At 42.1% G+C, this 21,531-nt stretch overlaps 1 protein-coding gene across 1 annotated transcript in view; it reads left to right on the forward strand.

The window, feature by feature from the left end:
* The window catches only part of sema5ba (sema domain, seven thrombospondin repeats (type 1 and type 1-like), transmembrane domain (TM) and short cytoplasmic domain, (semaphorin) 5Ba), a 269,710-nt gene extending 248,560 nt beyond the window's left edge, over positions 1-21,150 (forward strand). Inside the window, exons 18-23 of the mRNA XM_063005942.1 lie at positions 1,147-1,359; positions 3,598-3,768; positions 9,660-9,794; positions 12,321-12,365; positions 13,635-13,840; positions 20,698-21,150. Coding sequence (XP_062862012.1) covers positions 1,147-1,359; positions 3,598-3,768; positions 9,660-9,794; positions 12,321-12,365; positions 13,635-13,840; positions 20,698-20,865 — 938 coding nt within the window. The 3' untranslated portion in view covers positions 20,866-21,150. The remainder of the gene's footprint in view (positions 1-1,146; positions 1,360-3,597; positions 3,769-9,659; positions 9,795-12,320; positions 12,366-13,634; positions 13,841-20,697) is intronic.
* Positions 21,151-21,531: the final 381 nt, after the last annotated feature.

Below are 21,531 nucleotides of genomic sequence, written 5' to 3' on the forward strand. Positions count from 1 at the left end.
AACTCAAACAGCAGCAATAGATGAGCGATCGTCTCTGACTTTACAGCTACAAGATGGACCAACTAGGTAAGAGTGTCTAATAGAGTGGACAGTGATTGGAGATGGTATTTAAAAACTCCAGCAGCGCTGCTGTGTCTGATTCACTCATACCAGCACAACACACACTAACACACTACCGGCATGTCATTGTCAATGCAGTGCTGAGAATGACCCACCACCTAAATAATACCTGCTCTGTGGGGGTCCTGTGGGGGTCCTGACCATTGAAGAACAGGGTGAAAGCAGGCTAAAAAAGCATGCAGAGAAATAGATGGACTACAGTCAGTAATTGTAGAACTACAAAGTGCTTCTATATGGTAAGTGGAGCTGATAAAATGGACAGTGAGTGTAGAAACCAGGAGGTGGTTTTAATGTTATGGCTGATCGGTGTATACAATAAGCAGTCTTAAACATAATATCAACCATGCCATAACGACATGACATGACATTTGTAACTAAGATCATCTTAATTAATTAAGACCAACTTAAATGTCTCGGAAATAAAATCTTTACACATTTATCAATTAAAGCAACGGCTAATGCAAAACAGTTTTAATACTTCAGTATCAGTCCTGCTTTCTCTGTTTTAGAGCAACTTAAGCCATCTGTAAAAACTTGTATACAGACCAGTACACAGTATTTAGGGAAACAATGCTGCTTCAAAACCTAACACTAAAGAATGACCAGATAATAAAGAAAATCTAATAAAATAACTACTGTCACAGTCGAATACCATCAAAAGTGCCCCAACAAGGTAGACAATTCAAAAAAATTTAGCCACTATGTAGCTGCTGCACCTGATACACTTGTGCCAGCTATGCCCTTGTCATGTTTGGTCAACCAGTCAAACTAAATCTGGTCACTGGTGGCCTCCTTTCATTATTGTACAAAATTTAGAGTGGCTGACAATGTGCAATAATAGGATATTGCCAGTAAATATACATTAAAAAAACACCTATATTGTTGGTGTATGTATCAAAAAGGCCAGTAAATTAGGTATATCTAGTAAATTGGTGACTAAGTGAACATTGTTAAATACATGTCTCTTAATTCTCCGAGTAACATTAATACTGTTTGTGTGTGTGTGTGTGTTTGTGTGTGTTGCAGCTCTGGTGGATGAACTGCTCAGTACTCCTGGAGTGAGACTCTCAGGCTTCAGTTGGTCAATGTGGGAGTCGTGGTCAACATGTAGTCAGGAGTGCGCTAAAGGCTACCGTTCACGGAAACGGACCTGCGCCAGCACTGATGGCAAAAGTTCCCCCAGCAGCTGCAGGGGGTCACCTGTAGAGTACCAGGACTGCAACCCTCAGCCCTGCCCCGGTAAGAGCACACCTAAAGTCCTTCTAACTGCTTACACATGCACAAACACGTACAGATGTTTCCATGCACTCACGCTCATGTGTAATCTGTCAGCTTATCGTACTTTTTTTCTCTCCCTCACATGACTACACACACACACACATCCAGGCTGAAAAGAACATTCACACCATAGTGATAAAACAGCTGCTGAGTCCAAGTGGATTACTGATTTCATTAGCTAACGGACAGCTGAGATGTTCCACTGCACCCCAGTGTCTGTGCTCAAAGTCAGATCAGTGCAAACTCGGTGCTCTGCAGATGTTCAGCAATTAACAAATTCTGATGACTGTTAAAATGTAAATGAACAAGTCTTTGGCTGAATTAAACAGATAGTAATAAAATTAACAAAAACTTTAAACATCTAACTAATGGATTTAATTGTAATTTATAAAAAAAAAAAAAAAAAAAAAAAAAGAACCCATAAAGAAAATACACCGATCTGCCATAACATTAAAACCACCTCCTTGTTTCTACACTCACTACACTACACTCCAGCAGCGCTGCTCTGTCTGATCCACTCATACCAGCAAAAACACACACTAACACACCACCACCATGTCACTGTTACTGCAGTGCTGAGAATAATCCACCACCCAAATAATACCTGCTCTGTGGTGGTCCTGTGGGGGTCCTGACCATTGAAGAACAGGGTGAAAGCAGGCTAAAAAAAAGGATGTAGAGAAACAGATGAACTACAGTCAGTAATTGTAGAACTACAAAGTGCTTCTATATGGTAAGTGGAGCTGATAAAATGGACAGTGAGTGTAGAAAGGAGGTGGTTTTAATGTTATGGCTGATCCGTGTATACTAAAACAATATACTAATGGGTTCTCTGTGTAAAAATACTACCAATTTTTTGTTGTAAGAATAGGGCATTACGGTGGCTCAGTGGGTAGCACTGTCACCTGACAGCAAGAAGGTCCTGGGTTTGATCCCAGGCGGAGCGGTCTGTGTCCTTTCTGTGTGGAGTTTGCATGACAGAAACATAATAATAATTTTTTACCATTAAATGACACGTGTTAAATATGGCGTTAAAACCCAAACAAATGGGCCGCTCAGGTGGCGCAGCGGTAAAACACGCTAGCACACCAGAGCTGTCTTTTCGAACTCGTCTGCTTGTTGTTCATACAGGGTGGAAAAAGCCGGATTGACTTTATAACTAATGCAGTTATGACCTCTGCTGGCTGATTGATGGTGTCAGCACAGAGTCAAAGGATAATGCGATCAGGGTGTGGCTCTCTGTACACAAAGCTGATCCGCATATGAACTCACCTCGTGCGGGTGAAAAGATAAAGTCGGCTACTGCACACATTTCGGAGGGGGTGTGTGACTGTCTCGCTCTCCTCAATCAGGGGTGGGGGTCAGTACCAGTGGAGAGGAAGCATAACTCAATCGGGTAAAAAATTGGACGCGCTAAAAAATCTGAAGAAAAAATACTATCTGTCCTGTCATGAATGTAATGTAATGATGTTAAAATCCTAATAAATAAATAAATAGACCTGTGTGGATAGTGTTGGGGCGGCTTTATAGACACCTAGGACATAAAGGAGTGTGGACAATATTTGGTGCAGCAGTCTAATCAAACCCCTCTGTGTGTACCGTTTGTTGGAATTTTGTTGAGGGTTTCACTGTCATCACCCTGCAGTCACTCATGCCCCACTTCACTGCTCTAATCCACTGGATGAATTAGTTTGCTGCTGCATGCCGATGGAGCAGGGACTTCTGTTCCCCTCCCTTACATCTCTCCCTCAATCCCATCAAGCTGATGAAAAATCAACAGAGGACGGCAGCAGCCTCTGACTGTTGCAGAGATGCCAATAAAGCTTTTTGTGTGGTGGGGTGTGTGTGTGTGGGGGGGGTGATGTTGTTTGGTGCTGTAATAGTGAGGGCACAGTCATGGACAGTGCTACAGGAGACTAATGAAGAGTGCTGAACAGTGAAGCAGACAAGCCACCCTGGCATTCCCAATAGGTCTTGATGCTGTCCTATTACACCCCATAGCCAACGTTTGCCTGTCAGCACTGCAAGCATTTTCAGTCCACCCTGTGTCATGTTTTGTCTTGCTCGTGTTTGCTCGTTTTGCGTTGCCTGTGTGTGCCTGTGTATCATCTGTTTATGCTGCACCTGTTTGCTTCCCTTGCTTGCCTGATCGCCTGTGCTTGTGTCTGTGTCGTGTCCGTTTGTGTCCGGTCTGTTCAGTGAAAGGTGCCTGGTCTTGCTGGTCGTCATGGTCGCAGTGTTCGGTGCCTTGCGGCGGCGGACACTACCAGCGGACGCGTACGTGCAGCAGTCCTGCACCCGCCAACGGAGGGGACATCTGCATCGGGCTGCATACAGAGGAGGCGCTGTGCAACACGCATACCTGCCAGGGTAAGCTCGCCATTCGGATCAGCAGTGAAGGACAACTGGCTTATTTTCAAAAAGTGATGAGAACTTGGGTCCGACCAAATCAGTCCAAATGAAGTGTGCCTCCACCTGTACGTGCAAGATCAGATAGACTTGTTTTTTTCAGTTATCTGTCTGTCCATGTCTAGCTGTTTTATCACCTCTATGAAACACCATCCATCAGCTCCATGCAGCGCTTGTTAGTGCTGAATAGGTCGGCTGTGAGATCATTAGTGCTCGGAGAGCCCGGCTCCTACACCTGTCATTTACCACATTCATCATTTTTTACCACAGGTTTTCAATGTGAATGTGTGTCGATTCATTTTTTCTGCAGTGTTACGTGTTCTAGTACAGCTTCAGCACAGCTACTTCCATAATTAGAAACTAAAATATTTATAAACCATGCTAATCTTGGATTCGTGTGTAGGATTGCCAGCATTAAAAAAAATATATATATTGGATTTAACAAGCACAGTGACATTTAATCACTCAGCAAACACACACACACTCACATGGTAATTTTAGTACAACCCCAAATTATACAAAGTTGGGACAGTTGGGACAGTGCAGATTAAAAATATAATGCAGAGTTTCTTACATTTACTTATATTTGAGTGCAGACAGGATGAACCTAAAATATTTCATGTTTTGTCTGGTCGACTTAATTTCATTTTTTAATAAACATCCATTCCTGCATTTCAGGCCTGCAACACATTCCAAAGTTGGGAGAGTAAAGCATTTACCACTTTGTATGTTGCTATTCCTTCTCACAACACTTGAAAGACGTTTTAAGACGTCACCTCCTAGAAACATGCTTGTAGATGGACTTTTTTTGCCCTTGATGCAAGTCAATATGTGATGCTCTTTAATGGACTGTTACATCTTGTCATTGTGTCTTATTCTTTTAGGAAAGTCACTCGTATAACCCAAATTAATTGGTAAAAAAAAAATCATAGATAAAAAAAATTACTTAACATAATAAGACAGTGCAGAGTTCTCACAACACTTAAAAGTCATTTTGGCACCGAGGATACCAAGCATTCTTTCTGCAAACACGTCTTAAGATGTGCAACAGTACAGGGTTGTCGCTGGAGAATTTTGAAACAAAAAATGCTACACACATTCTCTATTGGGGACAGGTCAGGACTGCAGGCTGGCCAGTCTAGCATGCGTACCCTCTTCCTCTGCAAGCATGCCTTTGTAATGTGTGCAGCATGTGGTTTTGCATTGTCTTGTTGAAAAATGCATGAACATAGAATATGTTGCCTTCTCACTGTAGTTTTCTGTATATATGTTGCCATCACAGAAGTGTAAATTACCTTTGCCAAAAGCACTGACACAACACCATAACATGACGGACCGGTCTGGTTCTCTGGTTCTTTTCGTCTTTGGTCTGAAGCACATGGCACCCATTTCTTCCAAAAAAGATCTAAAATACTGATTCATCTCACTACAATACACATTTCCACTGTGTGATGGTCCATTACGGATGCCTCAGAGCCCAGAGAACTCGACGTCACTTCTGGACATGGTTAACATACGGATTTTTTTTTTTTTGCACAGTAAAGTTTTAAGTGGCATTTGTGCATGTAACTCTGTATTGTAGTGCTTGACAAAGGTTCGCCAAAGTAATCCCTTGCCCTTGTGGTTATATCAGCTATTGTTAAGTGGCAGTTATTGATGCAGTGCCATCTGAGGGATCGAAAGTCACAGGTGTTCAGCTTAAGCTTGCACTCTTGCCCTTAACACACTAAAATACCTCCAGATTTCTTAAATTGTTTAATTATATTAAGCACTGTAGAGGGAGAAATATGCAAACCCCTTCCAATCTTTATTTGAGGTACATTGTTTTTAAAAATTTGTTGACAAACTGGAGATCCTCTGGCCCTCTTTGCTCCTTAAAGACTCAGCCTTTCGTGGATGGTTTTCTCCTGAAAAGCGTAGCCAATTAGTCTTCCACTACAGGCGATCCCGATTGTGTTCGAGAAGGGTATATTTGCCTGCTCCATGCCCCTTCCGATGTGTGCATCATCAACCCCTTCTCTTTTGCTGATGGTTTGCTAATCAAGGTCCTCACACAGTGTTTGAAGACCCCACTCACATAGTCTAGCCTTTTTCCACCCAGCAGACTCGGTGGCCAATTTTGTCTGCTGCAGGCACAGCCAAATGTGGCTACTAGATTCAAATCGAGGTGTTCAGAATCTCATCGCTGGTGTGCCAGCGGAACATCCCGCTGTGGCACCCAGGTGCCTATTTAGTTTTTTTTTACCTTATGATTCATAAATTGCCTTGCCCCAACTTTTTTTGGCATGTGTTGCAGGCCTGAAATGCTCCGGTTTCCTCCCACAGTCCAAAGACATGCCGCTAGGCTAATTGGAGACACTGAATTGTCCCATAGTTACCTAGCCGCTGGGCTGCACAGACCAGTGCATTGTAGTGCCGGTCCCAAGCCCAGATAAATAGGGAGGGTTGTGTCAGGAAGAGCATCCGGCGTAAAACTGTGCCAAATCCCGCCGGCGACCCCTAACGGGAAGAAGCCGGAAATGCCGACCCCGTAACCGAAAAACGGGACAAAGGCTGAGGAACAAGAAGAAGTTGCAGGCCTGAAATGCAGAAATAGATGAATATTTAAAAAATTGAATCAAGTTGACCAAACAAAACATGAAACATCTTGGGTTCATATGATACAATGAAATAAAAGTCAAAGTAAATGTAAGAAACTCAGCATTTTTCACTCTGTCCCAGCTTTTTCTGATTCTGGGTTGTATCTCCAGTTGGCCTGACTGCATGTATTTAGACTTGTTGGAAGAAACCAGAGTAACAGACACAGGAACAGCATGCAAACTGCACACAGAAAGAACTTTGGCCACCTGGCTAGGGAATCAAACCCAGGCCCTTCTTGCTGTGAGGTGACAGCACTACCCACTGCGCCACCATGCCGCCCTAAATCAATGTTTTACTTCTTTTCTAAACAGAACCTAATATAATTCAAACCATGTGCTGAATGTTTTTCTTTCCTGTGGTTAAACTGCATGTAAGTATGCATTCCTAAGAAGTCATATGCAAAAATGTCGAGTTGTTACTTAAAGTCAGAGAGAAAAAAGCATTTTTAGCGTAGTATACCTTAAAGATATTAAACTAAATCCATGAATTACTTTTAAACAGCTTATTATTTTTAACAAAATGTAAAACATGCGTCCACATCATAATTAACTTGTGCTTTCTCAAGTGGTGCAAGAGAAAAGCATGTGCTCCATCAAAAGTAGGTCACATGTTTGATCCCAGATGTTGCCATAACAATCCTTGAATGGAATTCCTAGAAAGCAGCATGTGTGAAACATGATGACGTGTTATGCAGTGCATTAATTATATGTTATGATATGACTAGAACAGAATAGAAGAACAGGTTCAAGAATAGAACCTACAATGACTGCAAATAGCTCACATCAGCACAGTCTGCACGTCTGTCATGATTTTAGATCTTTGACATTTTGGATTTCACCTTTCAAGCTCTAGTCTCTGCTGACTGCTTCTGTGAGATGGTCTGCCTTGATCTAAAAAGCAGAAATTTGAGAGTTATGCTAGTGGTAGCCATTAAGGATGGGTAAATAGTGGGCATAATGTGATGCACATGGTCAGTAATAATGTTTACAGAGTGGGATTATAACAACAGTGTTAAATAGTATTAGGATGTCCAAAAGTTTGCAGGGAAATATACTACCAACATCAGCCTGAAATGTCCACACGTCCACATGTTGTAGCATAAATCAGGATTTAGTGACCTTGTGTCCACTGTATCCTCTTGATTTCTGTTAGTGGCTGACAAGAATAAAACTTGGTGTGTTCATTTGCTGATGTAGCCCATCTGCTTTAAGGTTTAATGTGTAGTGCATTATTTTAGAGAGGTTATTTTAGTTACCATGTTATTGCTGTCAGCCTCAATCAGTCTGGCGAATTTTCTTTGACATTTTGTGACTTTGACACTGATCAGCCATAACATAAACCACCTTCTTGTTTCTACACTCACTGTCCATTTGATCAGCTCCACTTACCATATAGACTTTGTACTTTGTAGTTCTACAATTACTGACTGTAGTCCATCTGTTTCTCTGCATGCTTTGTTAGCCCCCTTTCATGTTGTTCTTCAATGGTCAGGACTCTCACAGGACCACTACAGAGTAGGTATTATTTAGGTGGTGGATCATTCTCAGCCCTGCAGTCACACTGACATGGTGGTGGTGTGTTAGTATGTGTTGTGCTGGTATGAGTGGATCAGACACAGCAGCACTGCTGGAGTTTTTTTTTTTTACCGTGTCCACTGACTGTCCACTCTATTGGACACTCCTACCTAGTTGGTCCACCTTGTAGATATAAAGTCAGAGACGATCGCTCATCTATTGCTGCTGTTTGAGTTGGTCATCTTCTAGACTTTCATCAGTGGTCACAGGACGCTGCCCACAGGGCACTGTTGGCTGGATGTTTTTGGTTGGTGGAATATTCTCAGTCCAGAAAAACAGATGGACTACAGTCAGTAATTGTAGAACTACAAAGTGCTTCTGTATGGTAAGTCGAGCTTATAACATGGACAGTGTGTGTAGAAACAAGGAGGTGGTTTTAATGTTATGGCTAATCGGTGTCTATATGTATATAAAAACTACAATTTGGTTGTCTGGTTACGTGAGTTGTGATAATGGGTGTTGGGTAACGTTGTTACTTTACAAAATATATTTTATTATTTTTATGAGTAATATGTTTTGTTTAATTATAATAACCATCCAGTGGGACAAATGTGCAATAACAAAAGGAAATCAGAAAGGGGCAGAACCTTCGTCATTAATATGCTGATTGCAATCATTTAATTTCATGCCAGGCAACCAGGATTAATTTGTTACATATAGTGCATGTAAAACATGTGTCTTGGGTTTTCTGATTCAAACTGTTCTACTACAGTATGTCTGCAATTGGCAAAAATATTATAATATATATATAATATAATATATAATATATAATATAATATTTTATGGTCTCTTCGAAAGCTATGACAATTTATGGTAGATACCATTGTGCTACCATGTAATGCTCCTACATTTTTTGTTTGAGTTCATCTTTCAGTTTGATGCAGAGTTTTCTGCTTTTCTCTTGTTGTAAATAGTTTTTGAAGTTAATCTTTTTTAAAACGCACTATACAATGCAATCGTATGTCTGTGTCAAGGTTTCCTACCTCTATTCATTTTCTGAAGTGATGGCACGGTAATCACCCAAACCTATTGCTGTAGATTAAAGAACCTTGTAGGCTCTCAGTCAGGCCCCAATCAGATGCCCTGCCTGAGTGCACACACTTTCAGCATGGTTTGATTGAAGATGTTCTGGAAGTGGAAGTGGGTGGAGGACAGGTGTAGAAGCACTATGTATATTAAGAGAAGCAGTCTCTATTTGTCATTGTTTTTTCACCCCTGCCTTTGCTCAGCAATCGCTCTGACTGAGGTAAATAAAGAGATGGATTAGCAATTATCTGCACTGCACAGTTATTAAATAAGGGGTCTGTTTTCCAGAAACGGCTCACATCAGCACAAGCTGCTTAAGATGTACATTTTTTTTAAGATGTCACTTTTTAAGCTCTGCCCTCTGTTGACACTGCTTCTGTGAAATGCTTTCACAAGCTTTGTCTTTGCCAAGCATTCTGTCAGCTCTGACCTGAATAGAATACATTTATCTGACAATTCAATTTCCACAGCAAACAACTGTGTCCACATGTTTTTCCTTGCCACTCCTACACAATCCTATAAATATGTATCTTCTCTTTGATTAAGAGGGTATTTGATTTTTTGTGACTTTGGTACCGGGCTTTTTAACGCTGTCTTTTTTGGTCCATGCAGGTGGCTGGATGGCCTGGACTGTGTGGTCTGCATGTGATGATACAGGTTTGCAGTTCCGCAATCGAGTGTGTGGGAATCAAGATCTTCCATGTGTGGGAAATAGCACCCAGTACAGAGACTGCAATGAGATCCCAGGTGAGCCATCAGCATTATTTTATTTAAAGTGGATTCAGGAGGTATTTGAACTTCTTTTTATATTCATTGCAAATACAATCCTTAATAGGTAAGTTGCACAAAAAAGTGAAGTTGTTGTTTAGACATAGTAAACCTATGTGGCATAGACCTAATCATAATATTTTATATTTATAATATATAGAACCATTACCAGCAAAAAACTTGTTTGGCTTAGATGGAGTTTTAGAATATATATATTTACACTGATCAGCCATAACATTAAAACCACCTCCTTGTTTCTACACTCACTGTTCATTTTATCAGCTCCACTTACCATATAAAAGCACTTTGTAGTTCTACAATTACTGACTGTAGTCCATCTGTTTCTCTACATACTTTTTTAGCCTGATTTCACTCTGTTCCCACAGGACCACCACAGAGCAGGTATTATTTGGGTGGGGGGTCATTCTCAGCACTGCATCTCACACTGACATGGTGGTGGTGTGTTAGTGTGTGTTGTGCTGGTATGGGTGGATCAGACACAGCAGCACTGCTGGAGTTTTTAAATACCATGTCCGCTCACTGTCCCACTCTATTGGACACTCCTACCTAGTTGGTCCACCTTGTAGATGTAAAGTCAGAGACGATCACTCATTGCTCATCTTCTAGACTTTCATCAGTGGTCACTGGATGCTGCCCACGGGGCACTGTTGGCTGGATATTTTTAGGTTGGTGGACTATTCTTAGTCCAGCAGTGACAGTGAGGTGTTTAAAAACTCCATCAGCATTGCTGTGTCTGATCCACTCATACCAGCACAACACACACTAACACACCACCACCACGTCAGTGTCACTGCAGTGCTGAGAATGATCCACCACCTAAATAATACCTGCTCTGTGGTGGTCCTGTGGGGGTCCTGACCATTGAAGAACAGGGTGAAAACAGGCTAAAGTATGTAGAGAAACAGATGAACTACAGTCAGTAACTGTAGAACTACAAAGTGCTCCTATAGTGTAAGTGGAGCTGATAAAATGGACAGTGAGTGTAGAAACAAGGAGGTGGTTTTAATGTTATGGCTGATTGGTGTAAGTCACATTTAAAACCACACTCCTCTATGTGACAGAAGCTTTCGGTGACAGCCAATGAATTCATCGATATGTAATTCACTGTGATGTCAATTTAATAATCATATGTTTTCACACCGCTGTAAAGCCACCTGGCTTAAATATGGATTATCTGTAAGGTGTTTACTGATTTTTCTCTCTGGCCAAACAAGAGAAAAATAGTTTTCAGCCTGCAAGAACAGGAGCTATCAGCACGGAATACCAAGTGAATACGGCACTGTTAATATTAATGTTATGTCACAACACCCTTATTCTGATAGGGTTTGAAATTGTAAGGTCTCTTGGATAGAGATGAAAATGTTTGGCAGTTTCATCCCAATTTAATTAAGTAGATATGTAAATCTTTTTAAACCCATTTTCATCATTTTGCTGCAGGCATGAATTAAATCTCTTGTACTTATTAGTCCTCGACTATGAAATCAAACATGAGGAATTCAATTGGGAAAATTGGGGAAAATGCACCAGTGAGCAAATCCCATTGACAAAATTGACTAATGCTAACCATTGTCTCAATCTTATAAAATCCCTGCAGAGCAACAACTTAAAGACTGGTTTATATTTTTACGGACATTCTGATTCTAACCAAAAACAGCAGAGAGAAGTTTGTGTACAGTGGTACCTTAAAGCTCAACGTCAGTCGGTTCTGGGAGTGGCGTTGAGTTTAAAAGACGTTGTGTTTTAAGGTATTTTTTTCCTTTAGGGATGCATGGGAAACCTGTTAATGTGTTCCATGGCCCTGTGGAACTGCATATATTTAGGCTATGTCGTATGCATCTTGTCACCTACACTTTGACGAGTGCAATGCGGATCAGCACTGTGTACAGAGAGACACACCCTGACAGCACTCTTTTCCCGTCTCAGCCATCCCCCAGGCACCATCAATCAGCCAGCAGAGGTCGTAATATCCCACCCCTATCTGAACAACAGATCTATGTTCCAATCGTTGTTCATGTGGGTGCTCAGCCCAGCCGGCAGGCAGAGCCGAGACTCGATACGATGTATTCTAAATCCCAGTTCTGGTTCCAGCTTGTGTTTTTACTGCTGCGCCACCTGAGCGGCCTATAACACAAGTTTAAAAGTGAAACAGTAAGGAAAATACAGCAAAACACAGATACATGTGGCGCTTTCAGAGTGGATTTGACGGATATTTCACACAAATGCAGATTCGTCTCATAGTCGCACTTCGATTATGTTTTACCACAGCGCTCAAGCCAAGCGCTGAACAAAGCGGTTGTTCGTTGTTAATTTGAAATTAAATAAATCAATCTTTTTTAAAAAGCTGAACACATTGAGTTTAAGGGTACAAATTTCTCAACAAAGGTTTTGAGTTTAGGGTACGTTGAGTTACAAGGTATCACTGTATTTGCATACGTGTGTATGTGTGACATGGTGTTTAAACATGTCTTTTTTTTATTTTCTTAGTGATTCTGCCTGCATCTGGCTATGATAAAGACCAGCAGTGTGGAGGTAAGTGCATCAACAGCGAGACAATGTTAAAAAAAAAAAAAAAAAACTAGATCACATGTGTGGATTTGTATTTTTCATTGCACATTACTTACTGCATGTTGGGCTGCAAGATTATTTGCACTTGTATATGTGTTTGTGTGGCTTCACTTGTGTGCAAGCATGTGCCTGTCCCTGCGTCCCTGTGCTATCGTGCAGACCTCAAAATGTAATGATATCCTGCCAGGTAGAACCTCTCTCGTTCCCCCCGGTGTCCCCACTCTCAGTAATGTAAATAAGAGGTGGAGGGATAGATGAAGAGGAGGTAGAGCTACAAGCTGAACACGATCATTCACACCCTGACGCTCTGCTGCTCTTAAGCTAAGGCAATTCCTGACACTCTGTGTTCGCCTGTCAGGATAAAAAATACATAAGGCTGACCCAGCGGTTGCTTTTTTAAGCCAGTGATCCAAGCCATACTGGTTACCCTGTGCAGCCCTCGAGACTGCTGCACCATGCCAAATTGGCATTGCATTTTCCAGTTGGAGCCTGATGGAGCCATCCATTGGCATCCCAGCAAAGAGGTACTTTTACTCGTATGCTCTGCGGCCAATTAGAGCAGTGCAGTATGGCCTTCGCTCCATCATGTTCACTCATTACATCTCTGGCCAGCAATAGGACAGCTTGTTCTCACATCTATGCTAACTGGAGGACTGTCTCACAGTGCAGCAAGACACACTCATACTCTGAACACCCCGAAAAGAACAAAAGTGATGACATATTGAGATAATAATGAGAGGTATAATGGGAACACCATCATTCTCTCGGTACACCTTAATATAAGTGTGATGTTTTAATCAAAAATGGGGGATTTAAAGGAAGACAAAGTTTCTTTCATTGTCTGTTTAACCACACTTATCCTGGTCAGGGTTGCAGTGGGTCTGATTCATTGGACAAAGGGCAGGAAACATCCCAGACAGGTTGCCAGTTCATCACAGGACTGACACACACAAACACTTAGGGTAATTTTTAGTAGCTCCTGTTGGCAAGACTGCAAGTCCTGGGACTTGTAAGGGGAAACTAGAGCATCTAAAAAAAACCCACACAGACACGGGGAGAACATGCAAACTCCACACAGAAGGGACCCTGGTCGCCTGGCTGGGGGATCAAACCCAGGCCCTTCTTGCTGTGAAGCAACAGTGCTACCCATTGTGCCACCATGCATCCCTGTTTGTGGTATATGACACTTGTGATCATTCTGGTAACCAGTAATTCTAGGTTTTTTTTTCCCAGGGTTCACTCTGCTGCACCTGATAGCTACAGGAGTGTCATGTTTCCTGGGTGCAGGGCTGTTGTCATTCCTAGTGTACGTGTACTGTCAGCGCTTCCACAAACCCTCGCAGGATTCCTCTGTGGTCCACCCCACCACACCTAACCACCTCAACTACAAGGGTAACACCACGCCAAAGAATGAGAAATACACACCCATGGAGTTTAAGGTGAGAGTTTGATATGCACATAGATCACATGCTACTTTTCCTCTGATACAGTCTCAGTGTTGTAGCTTCTCATCAAAAAAAGAAGCCCAGCCGCTCAGGTGGCGCTGCGGTAAAACACGCTAGCACACCGGAGCTGACATTTAGAACTCGTCGGTTCGAAACTTAGCTCTGCCATCCGATTGGGTTGGCCGGCTATATGAACAACGACTGGCTTGTTGTTCATACAGGGTGGGAAGAGGGACCTCATAACTAAAGCAATTACGATCTCTGCTGGCTGATTGATGGCTCCTGCACAGAGTCGAGGAATAATGTGGACAGGGTGTGGCTCTCCATACACAAAGCTGATCCGCATATGAACTCGCCTCGTGCAGGTGAAAAGATGAAGCCGCCTGATGCACACGTCTTGCTCACCTCAATCAGACATGGGGATCAGCATCAGTAGAGAGGAAGCGTAATACAATCGGGTCATTGGATACGACTAGATTGTCATTTATAGATCATTATGGATTTAAAACATTGTTCAAAGTGCTTAACAAATGAATAATTGTTTTTTAATTAACAAATGATTTCCTGTTTGAAGGCTTGTTGCAAGTGGAGCAATGATTATTTACTAAGGGAACAGACAGATCTAAGCTGACTGTGTCTCTAATGTGTTTGAATCATCAGTATTGCCTAGAAATGACTGAGCTTTAAGTAAAATATCTACATTTCGTCAGTGAGGAATGCACAAATAATCTGTGAAATATATAAATGACAAAAATACAGATAACCAATAGAAATGGCATATTCAAGATTGTTTTATGGAATTTTGAAAAAAAAAAAATATATATCTACATGAACATATACACTGATCAGCCATAACATTACAACCACCTCCTTGTTTCTACACTCACTGTCCATTTTATCAGCTCCACTTACCATATAGAAGCACTTTGTAGTGCTACAATTACTGACTGTTGTCCATCTGTTTCTCTACATACTTTTTTTAGTCTGCTTTTACCATGTTCTTCAATGGTCAGGACCCCCACAGGACCACCACAGAGTAGGTATTATTTAAGTGGTGGATCATTCTCAGCACTGCAGTCACAATGACATAGTGGTGGTGTGTTACTGCGTGTTGTGCTGGTATGAGTGGATCAGACACAGCAGCACTGCTGGAGTTTTTAAATACCATGTCCACTCATTGTCTACTCTATTAGACATTCCTACCTAGTTGGTCCATCTTGTAGATGTAGACGATCGCTCATCTTTTGCTGCTGTTTGAGTTGGTCATCTTCTAGACCTTCATCAGTGGTCACAGGGCGCTGCCCACGGGGCGCTGCTGGCTGGATGTTTTTGGATGGTGGACTATTCTCAGTCCAGCAGTGACACTGAGGTGGTTAAAAACTCCAGCAGTGCTGCTGTGTCTGATCCACTCATACCAGCACAACACACACTAACACACCACCACTATGTCAGGGTCACTGCAGTGCTGAGAATGATCCACCACCTAAATAATACCTGCTCTGTGGTGGTCCTGGGAGAGTCCTGACCATTGAAGAACAGCATGAAAGGGGGCTAACAAAGCATGCAGAGAAACAGATAGACTACAGTCAGTAATTGTAGAACTACAAAGTGTTTCTGTATGGTAAGTGGAGCTGATAAAATGGACAGTGAGTGTAGAAACAAGGAGGTGGTTTTAATGTTATGGCTGATCAGTGTATGTGTTACACTGTGCTCTCCAAATAGCCTTCCTATCATAAATGTCAAATTTATAAGGCTGTGTATGCTCTAGGAGGCTTAAATTGACCATTGTGGTCATTTTTACCTTACATGGTGGTTTTTCTTTTTATTTATTAAAACAAGCTAAGCATTTTTTCAACCAGCTTATCTTTCTGCAAGTAGAGATATGCCCAAAACATGCTGTCAGTTTGGACAGTTTCAGCACATTAGTTTTGCTTCTGGGTATAGAAACGCTGCATTTGGGTACCCAATTATTTGACAGTAACTTTGACAGTGACAATGTTAGCCATCATACACAGGATATAAAAAATAAACAAATATGTGTATTTCTTTTCACCATGGTTTTACCCACCAGTACTAAAAACAGCTGCAAACTTGAAGCCAGATGGAGACTTGACTCAAAAACATGAGGAATTATATCAGCATTTCATTAACAATGTAATCAATTCTCATGTGTTTAATCTGCAGCTCTAGATATGTGATTGCTGGTAAATGAAAATATATTTTTCCTCCCTATGCGGTTGCTTATTTAGCCGCCTCTCTCTGTCTGATGCGATTCATGGCACATACTCGGTCTTCGTTAATGGGCTCTATTAGACTAGTTAAGCAGCAGCCGGCCAGTTCACTCCCACAGCTGGTTGTGACTGATTGTTGGGCCCATCCAATTAGCTGGGCTCAGCTCACTTTCGCTCACCTGATGTCCTTGCTCTGACACCAGGGTGCTTTCACCATGACTTCCATCGATCTGTTCTGTACCCACTGCCTATTCTGAGCTCGTTATAAGTTCTTGAGGTGAGGGTGCGAGTCACAGAGCTGTTTTAGACATTTTCTTAGACTGGTTCTTGTAGACGTATCTTTTTAAAGAAAGGAGAAACAGAAGCAGCATGTTATGATGTTAATGTTTAATGTGATTATCATGTTAGTATGACAGTCAAAATTAGAATGAAGAATGTGAGAAATAGAAGTGTTGAAATATACACCGATCAGCCATAACATTAAAACCACCTCGTTTCTACATTCACTGTCCATTTTATAAGCTCCACTTACCATATAGAAGCACTTTGTAGTTCTACAATTACTGACTGTAGTCCATCTGTTTCTCTGCATGCTTTGTTAGCCCCCTTTTATGCCGTTCTTCAATGGTCAGGACCACTACATAGCAGATTTTATTTAGGTGGTGGATCATTCTCAGCACTGCAGTGACAATGGCATGGTCAGTGTGTGTTGTGCTGGTATGAGTGGATATAATACAGCAGCGCTGCTGGAGTTTTTAAACACCTCACTGTCACTGTGGGACTGAGAATAGTGCACCAACCAAAAATATATCCAGCCAACAGCACCCCGTGGGCAGCGTCCTGTGACCACTGATGAAGGTCTAGAAGATGAACTCAAACAGCAGCAATAGATGAGCGATCGCCTCTGACTTTACATCTACAAGGTGAACCAACTAGGTAGGAGTGTCCAATAGAGTGGACAGTGAGTGGACACGATATTTAAAAACTCCAGCAGCACTGCTGTGTCTGATCCACTCATACCAGCACAACACTCACTAACACACCACCACCATGTCAGTGTCACTGCAGTGCTGAGAATGATCCACCACCTAAATAATACCTGCTCTGTAGCGGTCCAGTGGGGGTCCTGACCATTGAAGAACAGCATGAAAGAGGGCTAACAAAGTATGTAGAAAAGCAGATCAGTCAGTAATTGTAGAAGTACAAAGTTATTCTATATGGTAAGTGGAGCTGATACAATGAACAGGGAATGTAGGAACAAGGAGGTGGTTTTAATGTTATGGCTGATTGGTATATACAGGGGTTGGACAAAATAACTGAAACACCTGTCATTTTAGTGTGGGAGGTTTCATGGCTAAATTGGACCAGTCTGGTGGCCAATCTTCATTAATTGCACATTGCACCAGTAAGAGCAGAGTGTGAAGGTTCAATTAGCAGGGTAAGAGCACAGTTTTGCTCAAAATATTGCAATGCACACAACATTATGGGTGACATACCAGAGTTCAAAAGAGGACAAATTGTTGGTGTACGTCTTGCTGGCGCATCTGTGACCAAGACAGCAAGTCTTTGTGATGTATCAAGAGCCACGGTATCCAGGGTAATGTCAGCATACCACCAAGAAGGACAAACCACATCCAACAGGATTAACTGTGGACGCAAGAGGAAGCTGTCTGAAAGGGATGTTCGGGTGCTAACCCGGATTGTATCCAAAAAACATAAAACCACGGCTGCCCAAATCACGGCAGAATTAAATGTGCACCTCGACTCTCCTGTTTCCACCAGAACTGTCCGTCGGGAGCTCCACAGGGTCAATATACACGGCCGGGCTGCTATAGCCAAACCTTTGGTCACTCGTGCCAATGCCAAACGTCGGTTTCAATGGTGCACGGAGCGCAAATCTTGGGCTGTGGACAATGTGAAACATGTATTGTTCTCTGATGAGTCCACCTTTACTGTTTTCCCCACATCCGGGAGAGTTACGGTGTGGAGAAGCCCCAAAGAAGCGTACCACCCAGACTGTTGCATGCCCAGAGTGAAGCATGGGGGTGGATCAGTGATGGTTTGGGCTGCCATATCATGGCATTCCCTTGGCCCAATACTTGTGCTAGATGGGCGCGTCACTGCCAAGGACTACCGAACCATTCTGGAGGACCATGTGCATCCAATGGCGGTGCCGTGTATCAGGATGACAATGCACCAATACACACAGCAAGACTGGTGAAAGATTGGTTTGATGAACATGAAAGTGAAGTTGAACATCTCCCATGGCCTGCACAGTCACCAGATCTAAATATTATTGAGCCACTTTGGGGTGTTTTGGAGAAGCGAGTCAGGAAACGTTTTCCTCCACCAGCATCACGTAGTGACCTGGCCACTATCCTGCAAGAAGAATGGCTTAAAATCCCTCTGACCACTGTGCAGGACTTGTATATGTCATTTCCAAGACGAATTGACGCTGTATTGGCCGCAAAAGGAGGCCCTACACCATACTAATAAATTATTGTGGTCTAAAACCAGGTGTTTCAGTTATTTTGTCCAACCCCTGTATATAGACAATACATACCTGAAGTGTGTTCCTTATGTCCAGTCTACTCTGTAACTTTGTTTTGGTTGCTGTCACTGCAGAAAATCGCTCCACAAAGATAGGATGTTGGAAGTGAAAGCCGTGTTTTTATTGCTTTTGTAGTGATCTCTAATTATTTATTCTTTCTGTGTGGCCCGGTGGTTGGGGACCACTGCTGTAGACCGGTTGGGTGCTTATACAGTTATGATTAACTGTCTGTTTGAAAAAGTGCTCGCACATATATGATAAATAATGGAGAGCAGTGCGTGACTACCCATACACTATACTGCTCTCTGTGTGAACCCATCTCTGGCAGATGAAATTAAACAGTTGGCAACTGCACACTTGCTGGAGAGGGCATGAGGGGTCTGCAGGGATGAAGGAAACATACAGCTGGGTAATTGGATATGACTAGATTGGAAGGAAAGGGAAAATGCATAAATAGAATATTTAAAAAGAAGGCCATGAAATTAGACTGGTAGGTTAATAGTGCTGCAACAGGAGTGGCTCAGGTTTTACAACATCTTTAAAGCAGTTTAATTTTTAACCAGCTCAATCACCATGGCAACTTGCTCCCCATGGCTCTCCATGGCTAAATTCCCTATTTTCACTAAAAAAGCAACCTGCAAGGGCAATACAGTTGAGGAAACTTCCACAAGAAAATACCTTGAGTGTTCTTAGATGCCCTGTTGGCGAGAAATGGCTAGTTTAATAGATCAAATATTTTTATTACATTTTTTTATTATTTTTTTTTTTTCTATTTATTTATGCATTTTATCCCATTTGTCTTCTATTGCTGGGGATTCCTGATTGCATCCTGATTGCATCCTGGTTGCCTTCTATGACCCGTGCACAGTCCTAGCGAACCCCTTCTTTTCACCCATGCTTTCTGCACAGGCGCTTCTACCTGCTAACCAGGGTCTTTACACAGTGTTTGAAGACCCCACCCACTTGGTCCAGTCATCCCACCCAGCAGACAAAGTGGCCAATTATTGTCTGCTGCAGGCACTGCCAATTGTGCCTGCTAGATGGCACCCAGCTGACCGGTGGCAGAGCCGAGATTCGAACCAGGGTATTCAGAATCTCGACGCTGGTGTGCTTGCAGAAGGTCCCGAAGTCGCCACCTGGGCACCTTGATTACATTTTAACATTTTTTTTCCCCAATTGTTTATTTGATCAGCGTTTTAATATCAAAGTACAGTGAGACATTATTCTGAGTATATTTAATTAAAACTGTAAAAAACGCTGCTCAGGTGGCGCAGCGGTAAAAAACACACACTGGAACCAGAGCTGGGATCTGGGATACATTGTATTGAACCTCTGAGCGGCCACGTGAACAACAATTGTCAAAGTGTAGGTGATAAGATGCATACGGCATGCTGCCGTGTCGGAGGGGGCATGGGTTAGCTTCGTTCCCATCAATCAGAGCGGGGATTGGCATTGGTGGAGAGGAAGCATGACGCAATTGGGCAATTAGATGCGCTAAAAGGGAGAAAAAGGGGAGAAAATACATTAATAAAAAAAAAAAACGTAAAAAAAACTAAGGTATTTAAAAGCGTATGACTGGTAGTGTATGTTAACAATCAGAGATGTTCATAAACAAACAAGAAGGTCTTTGCTAAACAAACTGTCGTTCATTATATTTGACATTATGTGATTAAAATTGTTCCAAAGCTCTCAGAAAGCCTGGGAGGTTGAGTCATTACAATCACTGCTAAGCGTCGCACACTTTTTCTCTCCAATTACCAAGCTGCTGCTGCTTCAGAGCTGTTGACATAAATTACATTTCTCAAGAGCAGCACAAAATGCTTCAATTCCGCTTTCATCCATGACCTGAAAGTCTATTGCTTTTGAATAATTCAGCTACTGGGCTGCGAGTGTCATTCAGAGGTGCCATTGATATTTATAGAGCTAGCAGGATTGGGCACGCTGAGATCACATTCATGACCCTGAACTGTCTGCTGCTAAAAGGCTTGTATATGGTCGCCGGTGAAAAGCCGTACAATCTGTCTCACATGTCAAGTCTTTTTTTTTTTTTTTTTCATCCACTTGTACAGACGCTAAACAAGAACAACCTCCTGCCAGATGAGAGAACGAACTACTTCCCTTCACCAGTCCAGCAGACGAACGTCTATACCACCACTTATTACCCGACAGCACTGGGTAAATATGATTATCGGCCTGACTCATCACCATCACCCTGCAGAAACTACAACAACAGCTGAGACATGTCCCACCCATTAGCTATAATGCCATGGTGATGAGGACACTACAGAGCTCTTCTAAACTAGAGCTAAACTCTTATGTGCTCCTCCATGTTTTCTTATGTGCTCTGGATCTCTCTACATGACTACCTTGGAGGATACAAATCTACAGCTAATGGTGTTTGATGGAAAAAGGACCAACATTTCAAACTCTTTTTTTCTAGGGAACACATGAACAATTGTGTAGTTACACTGATGTCAATTTATTTAAATCGTAATCTTTAAGGACTTCAATTTATGTTTAATCTTCACAAGAGGACATTTTCTGTTGGAATAAAAAAAAGCATCGATTTGAGCTAACCCCACACTCTCCTATCTGTGAAAGTAAAAGTATCAGAAATAAGAACACACTGGTGAAACGTGGAAAATGGTTTAAGTAAGGGTAAGGTCTGCTTTTACTGTGCCATAGCTGAATACAATGGTAATGACACCCAGGAACTTCCAAGTATCATCAACAGGTGTACAGCACTCAGATAATAAGCTACAGCTGAAAAAAGCATTGCACTGCTACAGGCCCTAGCAGACCTAATACAGTATCAGACTACGTGAACAACACAAAACCTACTTTTTTAGGTTTGAAATTGGTACTACAAAGTTTGCAATCAAGTTTTGATAGAACACAAGGAA

Source organism: Trichomycterus rosablanca, chromosome 12, assembly GCF_030014385.1.
Source record: "Trichomycterus rosablanca isolate fTriRos1 chromosome 12, fTriRos1.hap1, whole genome shotgun sequence".
NCBI lineage: Eukaryota > Metazoa > Chordata > Actinopteri > Siluriformes > Trichomycteridae > Trichomycterus > Trichomycterus rosablanca.